General features: G+C 41.7%; 1 protein-coding gene across 1 annotated transcript; it reads left to right on the top strand.

The window, feature by feature from the left end:
- LOC129846464 (zinc finger protein OZF-like) lies at positions 1-13,681 on the top strand. The gene is made up of 3 exons (XM_055914404.1): positions 1-235; positions 3,244-3,492; positions 9,389-13,681. The coding sequence occupies exons 2-3, from the start codon at positions 3,390-3,392 to the stop codon at positions 10,537-10,539; spliced, it is 1,254 nt and encodes a 417-aa protein (XP_055770379.1). The 5' UTR covers positions 1-235; positions 3,244-3,389; the 3' UTR covers positions 10,540-13,681.
- Positions 13,682-13,765: the final 84 nt, after the last annotated feature.

Raw genomic sequence — 13,765 nt, forward strand, 5'->3', positions numbered from 1 at the left:
TTGTATTTTGTTTTGATGTCGTTGCTTCCGCAATGGACATGTATTTCTTTCTACAGTTTACTAACCGTACAGTAGGTGGCGGTAGACACGTTATATTTGTGTAAATGTCAGTATACCAGAGAAGAAGATGACGCTGTTGCCATGTGGTAGAGGGGAACAGGAAGTTCCGGGTTGAAAACGACAGAACTGTGTTATGTCGATGGTGGTTGTGTCCGTTTCAACTGTATCATTGTAGGTATGTAATAGCACGTTTAAACTTTCTAATGTCGAAAGAATATATAATATGCTAGGTAGCAAGTCCGTGAAGGTATTAACACGTTTGGTAAAGTTTTAAATTGTATGTGTTGTTTTGGGGTCAAACCGAGTGAGTGAAGAACGTGATTTGCAACGATTTTACAAGTCATGTAGCTGGACTTTGGATTTGTATGAGTGTATGAACATAATTTCGTCAGTCATTTCATAAAGATTCCATTTATTTTAGTTAGTTTTTACATGTTCTTGGTTTTGTGTAAAATGTTGTCTCTGAGCTGGTAAATAGCCTCGTCCGAACCATCCTGATCTCGCGAGTTTACATACACTGTTTCGTTAATGTAAGCTCGCGAGATCAGGATGGTTCGGACGAGGCTCGTCAAATGGCGGCTTCAACGGTTTCAGTAGTCTTTCTAGGAGTTTGCTCGTGGTGTCAAAATAGAGGGAAGCTAACTGAAGTTATCCTTCACCATTTGGAGAGAGAGGCCAACTGCATGGAATGGCGTCGATTAATGCGGATGAATCGGAGCACGTGTCATACTCATTCCATGGAGGACCAAGTGTCTGCGTGTTTTCGCTCCACCCTTGTACTTGATTAATTAATTAAGGACACTAATTAGAAAGGAACTCCCCTCGTCTGATTGTCTAGGTTTTAATTGAATGAAGAAACGAAAACCTGTGAGGCTCGGCTGTCAATGGGATGAGTTTTACACCCCTGAAACAATGGAAATGGAGAGAGTTTGAGAAGCAACAGCTGTGCTCGAATGCGATCAATGTGGGGGACAGTTGTGATGATATGGAGCGGGAGGATGAGGGTCTAGTATGTGAATGGTCTGTAGTGGAAAGACATAGGAAGAACAGAGATAATGGTACTGGAAGCAGAGGTGCATGTAGTATAGAAACTCTAAAGAGGCCCAAGGTAGGGAGCTAGAGTAATAATGTGTCACAGTGGAAAGTTGGGATGGTGTTTGAGGAGACCACAGGGCCTCATTTACACCCTATCTGATTAACCAAGGCCATAAAAAGAGAGGTGAAGTTAAACTGGGCTGCATCCGTGTAAATGAGAACTTGTTCTGAACTAGCCGACCTGGTTAAATAAAGGTGAAATAAAAAATGGTAGATTGTTAATATCTTGTGCTGGTCAGGTTCAGCAAGGGAAGATTCTTCAATTGGAAAATCATAATAGGATGAAGCTCAGAAGGCATGACCCTGGAGCTCATGCTAAATTGAAGGGAGTAATCTCTGAGGTCCCAATATCTATGTCCATGGATGATATTGTTAAAGAACATGTGAAGGAGACAGAGTGGTTGAAGCCTAAAGGTTGATCAGTAGGAAGAGGGTTAAAGAAGTGAAAGCTTATCAGTGCTGTTGAGGTTTGAGAAGGTTTTGTCTGGAAAAGTACAGAATAGGATTCCTTAGCTTCCATGTCAGAGAAGTTGACCCAGCCTCATCAATCAACTATTAATCAAATGTATTTATAAAGCCCTTCTGACATCAGCTGATGTCACAAAGTGCTGTACAGAAACACAGCCTAAAACCCCAAACAGCAAGCAATGCAGGTGTAGTAGCACAGTGGCTAGGGAAAACTCCTTAGAAAGGCCAGAACCTAGGAAGAAACCTTGAGAGGAACCAGGCTATGAGTGGTGGCCAGTTCTCTTCTGGCTGTGCTGGGTGGAGATTATAACAGAACATGGCCAAGATATTCAAATGTTCATAGATGACCAGCAGGGTCAAATAATAATCACAGTGGTTGTCGAGGGTGCAACAGGTCAGCCCATCAGGAGTAGATGTCAGTTGGCTTTTCATAGCCGATCATTGAGAGTATCTCTACCGCTCCTGCTGTCTCTAGAGGGTTGAAAACAGCAGGTCTGGGACAGGTAGCACGTCCGGTGAACTGGTCAGGGTTCCATAACAGAACAGTTGAAACTGGAGCAGCAACAGTCAATCATCACAGTGTTTTTAAATGCCAAAGAATGGGACATGTAGCTGTTGAGTGAAAAGATGTGCCAAGTGTGTTGGGGAACATGATTACGGTGAATGTTGGAGCAATGTGACGGTTAAGTGTTGCAATTGTGCGGAGGACACAGAGCAGCATTTGGTGGATGCCAGGTGCAGAGAGATGCTCAGAGATATAGAATCCGTCATGATGTATCATATGCAGAGGCTGTAAGACAGACTGGTGGAACTACAGTGCAGACTGATGGAGCTTCCATGATTGGTCCCGTAGTAAGAGGACCTACTGTCAGACTGATGGAGCTTCCATTGTTGGTCCCATAGTAAGAGGACCTACTGTCAGACTGATGGAACTTCCATGGCTGGTCCCGTAGTAAGAGGACCTACTGTCAGACTGATGGAGCTTCCATGGCTGGTCCCGTAGTAAGAGGACCTACTGTCAGACTAATGGAGCTTCCATGGTTGGTCCCGTAGTAAGAGGACCTACTGTCAGACTGATGGAGCTTCCATGGCTGGTCCCGTAGTAAGAGGACCTACTGTCAGACTGATGGAGCTTCTATGGCTGGTCCCGTAGTAAGAGGACCTACTGTCAGACTGATGGAGCTTCCATGGCTGGTCCCGTAGTAAGAGGACCTACTGTCAGACTGATGGAGCTTCCATGGCTGGTCCCGTAGTAAGAGGACCTACTGTCAGACTAATGGAGCTTCCATGATTGGTCCCGTAGTAAGAGACAAGGTTATTCAGGAAAATAGTGCATAGTGCTGCCTGAAACATACTGCAACCTTGTGCTAAATGGTTTTTGAGTCATTTATGCATTTATGTGAATTTAAGAAATCTACTATAGATTAAGTGCTCTTATGTTGTGCAATTTAAAATGTGTACTTTGTGTCTAATGTGAATGAATGTTTTGTCAAGGATTAGCTACCTGATCTACTGAAATTAGATAATTGAATAAGAAAAAAGAGAAAATATTTTTACAGAATAAAGTGCCAGAACTGTCAAGAAAATAACTTTTGTGTCTGTTTGTCTTTATTACTACAGGCCGACTCAGATTAAGTCTGAGGCCGGTAACATCAACAGTGAGCACGAACCCATCCTGCCACTTTCCTTCCACACTGAGTAGAAACCTACAGTCACTGGGTCCTGATTGTGACGATGGAGCCCAGTTTGCACTGCAGGATCCAGAGATGGCATCAGTGAAGCTGGAAGACTGCAGTCAAACACTGGAGCTGAATGTCAACATTAAAGATGAAGAAGAGGAGGAGAAGATTGGGACAACTGTTAGTCATGGTAAGAGCAGGTTCTCTCTATAAGTTATCTTCATATATTAGACCTCCATAAGTTATGACCCAGTCTATTGCTAGGTTGAATTCTGTAATTCTGACATCACACATCCCTGAACATCTCAAGACTTCACAGCGAAGCAAAACATTTTAAAACTTGTAACGCCTGCCTTTTCCCACACATTGTCTCAAAAACGTTGCAAATGTTTAATACCCTCAATCACCAAGTTAGGCATACCTCATTTCAAAATAGGCCATGGCATCATCACTGTCAATATTGAATTATAATTTGTTTGTTGCACAGAATATCAGATCTCAACAACGATTGGAGAAGTGATGAACATAACCAGTAGACTACCACATCCTGATGATTTATATCTCATACATATATATTTAATATTTTATATATCAAGTTGTAGAAACATCTCAAGGATGATCAATGGAAACAGGATGCACCTGAGCTCAATTCAAAAGTTTGGGGTCACTTAACACCAGTCTCAACGGCAACAGTGAAGAGGCGACTCCGGGATGCTGGCCTTCTAGGCAGAGTTGCAAAGGCCAGTTTTATTGCTTCTTTAACGAGCACCACAGTTTTCAGCTGTACTAACATAAATTCAAAAAGGGTTTTCTAATGATCATTTAGCCTTTTAAAATGATAAACTTGGATTAGCTAACACAACATGCCATTGGATCACAGGAGTGATGGTTGCTGATAATGGGCCTCTGTACGCCTATGTATATATTCCATAAAATATCTGCCGTTTCCAGCTACAATAGTCATTTACAACAATAACAATGTCCACACTGTATTTCTGATGAATTTGATGTTATTTTAATGGACAATCAATGTGCTTTTCTTTCAAAACAAGGACATTTCTAAGTGACCCCAAACGTTTGAACAGTAGTGTATATTTAAAATGTTTTATATATCAAGTTGTAGAAACATCTCAAGGATGATCAATGGAAACAGGATGCATCTGAACTCAATTTTGAGGCTCTTTTTTTTATTTTATATATATAAATTTGCAAAAATGTCTAAACTTGTTTTGGCTTTGTCATTATGGGGTATTGTGTGTAGATTGCTGAAGATATTTTTTTATTTAATTTTAGAATAATGCTGTAAAAAAACAAAATGTGGAAAAAGTCAAGGGTTCTGAATACTTTCCGTGGGCACTGTCAGACCCCTTCCCATTTTTCCCATTTTGGTACGTTACAGCCTTATTTTAAAATCGATTACATGTTTTTCCTCGTCAATCTACACACAATACCCCATAATGACAAAGCCAAAACAGGTTTTTAGAAATTCTTGCAAATGTAAAAAAAAAAAAAAAAAAATGATAAGAATTGCTTATTTACATACATTTTCCGACCCTTTGCTATGAGATGATCCTTGAGAAGTTTTTACAACTTGGAGTCCACCTGTAGTAAATTCAATTGATTGGATATGATTTGGACAGGCACACACCTGTCTATTTAATGTCCCACAGTTGACAGTGCATGTCAGAGTAAAAACCAAGTCATGAGGTGGAAGGATTTGTCCGTAGAGCTCCGAGACAGGATTGTGTCGGCACAGATCTGGGGACCGGTACCAAAACATTTCTGCAGCATTAAAGGTCCCCAAGAACACAGAGGCCTCCATCATTCTACAATGGAAGAAGTTTTGAACCACCAAGACTCTTCCTAGAGCTGGCCACCCGGCCAAACTGAGCAATCGGGGGAGAAGGGCCTTGGTCAGGGAGGTAACCAAGAACCCGATGGTCACTCTGACAGAGCTCCAGAGTTCCTCTATGGAGATGAGAGAATCTTCCAGAAGGAAAACCATCTCTGCAGGTCTCCACTAATCATGACTTTATGGTAGAGTGCCCAGGCGGAAGCCACTGCCTAGTAAAAGGCACATGACAGTCCGCTTGGAGTTTGCCAAAAGGCACCTAAAGGACTCTGACCATGAGAAACAAGATTCTCTGGTCTGATGAAACCAAGATTGAACTCTTTGGCCTGAATGCCAAGCGTCATGTCTGGAGCAAACCTGGCACCATCCCTACGGTGAAGGATGGTAGTGGCAGCAGCTTGCTGTGGGGATGTTTTTCAGCGGCAGGGACTGGGTGACTTTTCAGGATCAAGGGACAGATGAACGTAGCAAAGTATACATTTACATTTAAGTCATTTAGCAGACGCTCTTATCCAGAGCGACTTACAAATTGGTGCATTCACCTTATGATATCCAGTGGAACAACCACTTTACAATAGTGCATCTAACTCTTTTAAGGGGGGGGGGGGGGTTGGAAGGATTACTTTATCCTATCCTAGGTATTCCTTAAAGAGGTGGGGTTTCAGGTGTCTCCGGAAGGTGGTGATTGACTCCGCTGACCTGGCGTCGTGAGGGAGTTTGTTCCACCTTCTGTCTTATGTAACCATATCAAAGGTAACATATCATACTATACTGAACAAAAAAATATAAACACCACATGTAAAGTGTTGGCCTCTGGAGCAGTGGAAACGCTTTCTCTGTAGTAATGAATTACACTTCACCATCTGTCAGTCAGACAGACAAATCTGGGATTGGCGGACGCCAGGAGAACACCACCCGCCCCAATGCACAGGGCCAACTGCAAAGTTCGGTGGACGAGGAACAACGGTCTGTGGCTGCTCCTCAGGTCAGGGCTCTGTGCAGGCCAGTCAAGTTCTTCCACACCGATCTCGACAAACCATTTCTGTGTGGACTTCGCTTTGTGCACGGGGGCATTGTCATGCTGAAACAGGAAATGGTCTTCCCCGAACTGTTGCCACAAAGTTGGAAGCACAGAATCGTCTAGAATGTAATTTTATGCTGTAGCATTAAGGTTTCCCTTCACTGGAACTAAGGGGCTTAGCCCGAACCATGAAAAACAGCCCCAGACCGTCATTCCTCCTCCACCAAACCCCACAGCCGGCACTATGCACCGGGGGCAGGAAGCATTCTCCCGGCACTCGCCAAACCCAGATCCGTCCGTCCGACTGCCAGATGGCGAAGCATCCCTATGGAACACTTTTGACACCATGTCCAGATGAGTTGGGGCTGTTCAAAGGCCAAGGGGGGGTGCAACTCAATATTAAGGTGTCCTTTCATGTTTTTTGCAATCAGTGTAGATTGTCATTATGGAGACACCTATTGGATAAATGTGGCAACTCATTTGCTGCAATAAAAAAATAAAAACGTTTTCAAGCCTTGTGGGCGGGTTTTGAGTGGTCATTCGCTTAGACATTTACACTGGACCTGGCAACCCTGGCTGTGTCTGTTGATTATAACAGAAGGCGACCGCACGACTTCATGGGCAGAAAGAAGAAAGAACAGAAACAGACAAAGCATGGCTGAACAGACAGATGCTAATCTTCTCAGATGCTAGCAGTGAGAGAGAAGCAGGCAGCCCACGCAAATACTTTCCAGATCTCAATGGCAAAATACGCTTCATCTACATAAAAGACAGGGCAATCGGAAATGAGAAACCTTACACATTTGAAAGGACGACGGAGGCGTCCAAATCAATGGATTAAATCTTTGTACAGCAGCTCCTCAACCTCATCTAGGCTGGAAATGTGCTGCAGTCAGCGCATAGCGTATAGAGAGATCCTTGATGAAAACCTACTTGAGAGCGCTCGGGACCTCAAACTGGGGTGAAGGTTCACCTTCCAACAGGACAATGACCCTAAGCACACAGCCAATACAACGTGGGAGTGGCTTCGGTACAAGTCTCAATGTCATTGAGTGGCCCAGCCGGAGCCCGGACTTGAACCCGATCAAACATCTCTGGAGAGACCTGGAAATAGCTTTGCAGAGACGCTCCCCATCCAATCTGGCAGAGCTTGAGAGGATCTGCAGAGAAGAATGAGAGAAACTCCCCAAATACAAGTGTTTCAAGCTTGTAGCTTCATACCCAAAAAGACTCAAAGGTGCTTCAACTAACTATTGTGTAAAGGGTCTGAATACTTACGTAAATGTCATATTTCAGTCATTATGGGGTATTGTGATGCCATTATGGGGTATTGTTTGTAGATTGATGAGAATATATATATTTTTTAATTTAACCAGCGCAAACTGGCTTTAACCAGAATAGTAAAAGGAGTGGGAGGCCCCGGTGCACAACTGGGCAAGAGGACAAGTACATTAGACTGTCAAGTTTGAGAAACAGATGTCTCACAAGTCCTCAACTGGCAGCTTAATTAAATAGTACACGCAAAACAACAGTCTCAACGTCAACTGTGAAGAGGTGACTCCGGGATGCTGGCCTTCTAGACACTATTCTGGTTAGAGCCAGTTTGCGCTGTTCTGTGAAGGGAGTAGTACACAGCGTTGTATGAGATCTTTAGCCATTTCCAGCTACAATAGGCATTTACAACATTAACAATGTCTACACTGTATTTCTGATCAATTTGACATTATTTGAATGGACAAAAAAAATGCTTTTCTTTCAAAAACAAGGACATTTGTAAGTGACCCCAATCTTTAGAATTTATTCATTTATTTCACCACTAATGGTAGTGTATTTATTTTTTTTACCTTTTTTTAACTTTCTTAGCATACTGATTATTGTCCGGAATTTCAGATGACTGACGTGCCCAAAGTAAACTGCCTGTAAACTGCCCAAAAGCTAGGAGATGCATATACTTGATAGCATTGGATAGAAAACACTCTGAAGTTTCTAAAACTGTTAAAATAATGTCTGAGTATAACAGAACTGATATGGCAGGTGAAAACCTGAGGAAAATCCATTCGGAATGTTTATTTTGAGGTCACAGGTTTTTTCAGTGCTTGCCTATGGGATATACAAATAGATAGGACCCAGATTGCAGTTCCTATGGCTTCCACTAGATATCACCAGTCTTTAGAATGGGTTTCAGGTATTTGTAGTTTTTCCAAGGTGTCCCCCATTAGAAAAGTAGTCATGTTGCGTGCATCAACGACAGTGCGCTCTTCGTTATTTATCTTCGCTATTAAACACACTATTCTCCGTCTAAATATTATTGTTTATTTAGATATTAGAATACCCGAGGATTAATTGGAAACATCGTTTGACTTTCACTTTTTGGATTGGTTTGTGTGCATGTTGAATGAGTGAATTACTGAATCAAACGCGCCATCTAAACTGACATTTTTGGGATATAATGAAGGACTTTATCGTTTATCATTGTGTAGCTGGGACCCTTGGGATTGCAATCAGAGGAAGATCTTCAAAGGTAAGTGATTTATTTAATTGCTGTCTGATTTTGTGACGCCTGTGCTGGTTGAAAAAGTATTTTGACGTGGGGCGCTGTCCTCAGATAATCGCATGGTATGCTTTCTCTAAAGCCTTTTTCAAATCTGACAACGCAGTTGGATTAACAAGAAGCTTTTAAATGATGTAAGACACTTGTATTGTCATGAATGTTTAATATTACGATTTTTGTATTTTGAATTTTGCGCTCTGCAATTTCACCGGATGTTGTCGTAGGTGTCCCTCTAGCGTTTGGACATGCGCCCAAACAGGTTAACTAGGCAAGTCAGTTAAGAACAAATTCTTATTTTCAATGACGGCCTAGGAACAGTGGGTTAACTGCCTTATTCAGGGGCAGAACGACAGATTTTTACCTTGTCAGATCGGGGATTTGATCTTGCAACCTTTCGGTTGCTCTAGCCACCCGATATGACCAGAAGAGGAATGGTCACCGCTCTGAGCCTGGTTCCTCTCTACGTTTCTTCCTAGGTTCCTTTTTTCTAGAGAGTTTGTGGCCACTGCTTCTACATCTGCATTGCTTGCTCTTTGTGGATTTTAGGCTGGGTTTCTGTTCAGCACTTTGTGACAACTACTGATGTAGAAAGTGCTTCATAAACTACATTTCATTGACATGTATATCACACCAACTGACTGGTTCTTCTGATTTTCACACAGGATACCATGTTGAGACATTCTCTACATCCAGAGAGCAACAGCAGGAAGATCACAGAGCTAAGAGGTCTCACCACTGCCCACATTGTGGGAAGATTTTCCCATTTCTATCGAAGCTAAAAATACACCTAAGAAAACACACAGGAGAGAAACCGTATTCCTGCTCTGACTGTGTGGCGAGTTTCTCTCAACTTTCCGACTTAAAATCACATGAAAGTATACATACAGGGGAGAAGCCTTACGTCTGCTCTGACTGTGGAAAACGTTTTAAAACATCAAATAAGCTAAAATCTCATCAGAGAACACACACAGGAGAGAAGCCTTACGTCTGCCCTGACTGTGGAACTAGTTTCTCTCACCTTTCCAACTTAAAAACACATGAACGTATACATACAGGAGAGAAGCCTTACTCCTGCTCTGACTGTGGAAAACGTTTTCAAACATACGCTCAGCTAAAAGTTCATCAGAGAACACACACAGGAGAGAAGCCGTACGTCTGCCCTGACTGTGGAACTAGTTTCTCTACACTTTCCAACTTAAAATCACATGAACGTATACATACAGGAGAGAAGCCTTACTCCTGCTCTGACTGTGGAAAACGTTTTAAAACATCCGCTCAGCTAAAAGTTCATCAGAGAACACACACAGGAGAGAAGCCTTATGTCTGCCCTGACTGTGTAACTAGTTTCTCTCACCTTTCCGGCTTAAAAACACATGAACGTATACACACAGGAGAGAAGCCTTTCTTCTGCTCTGACTGTGGGGCGAGTTTCTCTCAACGTACCCACTTAAAAAAACACCAACGTATACACACAGGAGAGAAGCCTTACGTCTGCTCTGACTGTGGAAAATGTTTTAAAACATTATATGAGCTAAAATCTCATCAGCGAACACACACAGGAGAGAAGCCTTACGTCTGCCCTGACTGTGGAACTAGTTTCTCTCACCCTTCCACCTTAAAATCACATGAACGTTTACACACAGGAGAGAAGCCTTACTTCTGCTATGACTGTGGGGCGAGTTTCTCTCATCTGGGCACCTTAAAAACACACCAACGTATACACATAGGAGAGAAGCGTTACTTCTGCTCTGACTGTGTAAAATGCTTCAAAACATCAAATGAGCTAAAAGTTCATCAGAGAACACACGAATGAGAGAAGCCTGCTTACGTCTGCTCTGACTTTTGGGTGAGTTTCTCTCACCATAGCATCTTAACACACCAATGTATACACACAGGGGAGAAGCCTTACTCCTGCTCTGTGGAGGGGTGGGTAAGTCAAACGTCTAACCAAAAGCTGCGTGTTTGAATCTTATCAAGGAGGACTTTAGCATTATAGCTCATAGCAACTTTGTAACTACTTATTACTTTTTAGCTATGTTATCTAATCTTTTCCCTAAACCCATTTAACTCTACCTTAAAACTTCTTAGGGCTGCAATCCCGATAACGGGATCGATATGACAACAGCCAGTGAAAGTGCAGGGCGCCAAATTCAAAAAAACAAATCTAATAATTCAAATTCCTCAGACATACATGTCTTATACCATTTAAAAGGTAATCTTGTTGTTAATATCACCAAATTGTCCGATTTTTAAATATGCTTTTCAGCGAAAGCACCACAAACGATTATGTTAGGTCACACCAAACCACAATAAGCACAGCCATTTTTCCAGCCAAAGATAGGAGTCACAAAAAGCACAAATAGAGATAAACTGAATCACTAACCTTTGATGATCTTCATCAGATGACACTCATAGGACTTCATGTTACACAATACATGTATGTTTTGTTTGATAAAGTTCATATTTATATAAAAAAATCTGAGTTTACATTGGCGCGTTCCATTCACTAGTTCCAAAAACATCCAGTGATTTTGCATAGCCACATCGATTCAACAGAAATACTCATCATAAATGTAGATGATTATACAAGGTATACACATGGAATTATAGATATACCTCTCCTTAAAGCAACTGCTGTGTACGATTTTCAAAAATACTTTACGGAAAAAGCAAACCATGCAATAATCTGGGACGGCGCTCAGAACAATAGTCAAATTAGCCGCCATGTTGGAGTCAATAGAAACCGGAAATTACATGATAAATGTTCCCTTTGATGATCTTCATCAGAATGCACTCCCAGGAATCCCAGGTCCACAATAAATGCTTGATTTGTTCGATAATGTCCGTTATTTATGTCCAATTAGCTACTTTTGTTAGCGCGTTTGGTAAACAATTCCAAAGTCACGAAGCGCGTTCCCTAAAAGCTGACGAAATGTCCAAAAGTTCCGTAACAGTCAGTAGAAACATGTCAAACGATGTATTGAATCAATCTTTAGAATGTTGTTAACATAAATCTTGAATAACGTTCCAACCGGAGAATTACATTGACTTCAGATGAGCGATGGATCAGAGCTCCCTCTTTTATGTGAACGCACGCGCATGGTCAAAGAATGGTCAGGTCGTGGCAGACCTGACTAATTCCTCTCTCATTCGACCCCCCTTCAGTTCTACAGACGGTTGACATCTAGTGGAAGCCGTAGGAAGTGAAAACTCATTCATATCTCGCTGTGATTTCAATGGGATCTTGGTTGAAAATCGACCAGCCTAATAATTTCCACATCCTGTTTGGATTTTTTCTCAGGTTTTTGCCTGCCATGTGAGTTCTGTTATACTCAGACATAATTCAAACAGTTTTAGAAACTTCAGAGTGTTTTCCATCCAATACTACTAATAATATGCATATATTAGAAACTATGATTGAGGAGCAGGCCGTTTACTCTGGGCACCTCTGTGCACCTTTCATCCAAGCTACTCAATACTGCCCCTGCAGCCACAAGAAGTTAAACCCCTCACCCGTAACCTAGCTAAAGTTAGCAAGAACAAATTGGAATTCGTAACATATCATACATATTACAAGTTCGTAACATATTGTATGAATATCAATGCGTAAAATAACATTCGAATTGTAATTCATAACATACGATACGTCGTATTATACTGAATAACAATCTAAACGCAACAATTTCAAAGATTTACAGTTCGTATAAGGAAATCAGTCAATTGAAATAAATGAGGCCCTAATCTATGGATTTCACAGGACTGGGCAGGGGCTCAGCCATGGGTGGGATTTGGGAGGGCATAGGCCCACTTGGGAGCCAGGCCCAGCCACTCAGCATGAGTTTTTCCCCAGAAAAGGTCTTTATTACAGACAGGAATACTACTCGGCGCCCCCCCCCCCCCCCCCTCCCAGACAATCCTGCAGGTGAAGAGGTCCTGGGCTGCCGTGGTTACATGTGATCTGCAGTTGTGAGGCCGGTTGGATGTACTGCCAAATTCTCTAAAAGGACGTTAGAGGTGACTTATGGTAGATATATAAATATTGAGTTCTCTGGCAACAGCTCTGGTGGACATTCTTGCAGTCATGACAATTGCACATTCCCTAAACTTGAGACATCTATGACATTGTGTTGTGTGGCCTTTTATTGTCCTCCAGCACAAGGTGCACCTGTGTAATGATAATGCTGTTTTATCAGCATCTTGATATGCCACACCTGTCAGGTGGATGGATTATCTTGACAAAGGCTGAAATGCTCACTAACAGGGATATAAACAAAGTTGTGCACAACATTTGAGAGACATTAGCTTTTTGTGCATATGGAACATTGCTGGATTTTATTTCAGCTCATGAAACCAACACTTTACATGTTTAGTTTATATTTTAGTTCAGTTTATATTGGTAGTCCAATGTAATGTTACCTAACATACTAAATGGAGTGGCATGGATGTTTTTTATATAATATAATACTTTTTGCTCTGAGACCAGGTTGTCCCTCTGCAGTATTCTGTGGGAAGGAGCTAGTATACACTTTTTTTTTTAATTGAACCTTTGTTTAACTAGGCAAGTCAGTTAAGAACAAATTCTTATTTACAATGATGGCCAAGGAACAGTGCCTTGGTCAGAGGAAGAACAACAGATCTTTACCTTGTCAGCTCGGGCATTCGATCAAGCAACCTTTTGGTTACTGGCCCAATGCTCTAACCACGAGGCTACCTTCCGCCCCTAACATGTATCAGATAGAGATGGTGTGATGATCACTTTTCACCATTAGTTTGGGGGGGATTGTTTTACAACTTTATTTAATGATACACAGTTTATGAAATGAATACATGTGTTTATTAATTGTCTTTAAAACTAGATTAGTTATTTTAATTACTGATCATGAATGTCTTTGGATAACTGCATTGAAGCAAACTTTTATTGATCTGCCAATGAAAAATAAAGTTACATGAATATGTACTGGTCAACCTCTTCTTCTCTTTAGTATTCAGTTCTTCATATTAGATCTGACAGTATGAATGGTTCTTATGGGCTGAGTGCC

Source organism: Salvelinus fontinalis, unplaced genomic scaffold, assembly GCF_029448725.1.
Source record: "Salvelinus fontinalis isolate EN_2023a unplaced genomic scaffold, ASM2944872v1 scaffold_0558, whole genome shotgun sequence".
NCBI lineage: Eukaryota > Metazoa > Chordata > Actinopteri > Salmoniformes > Salmonidae > Salvelinus > Salvelinus fontinalis.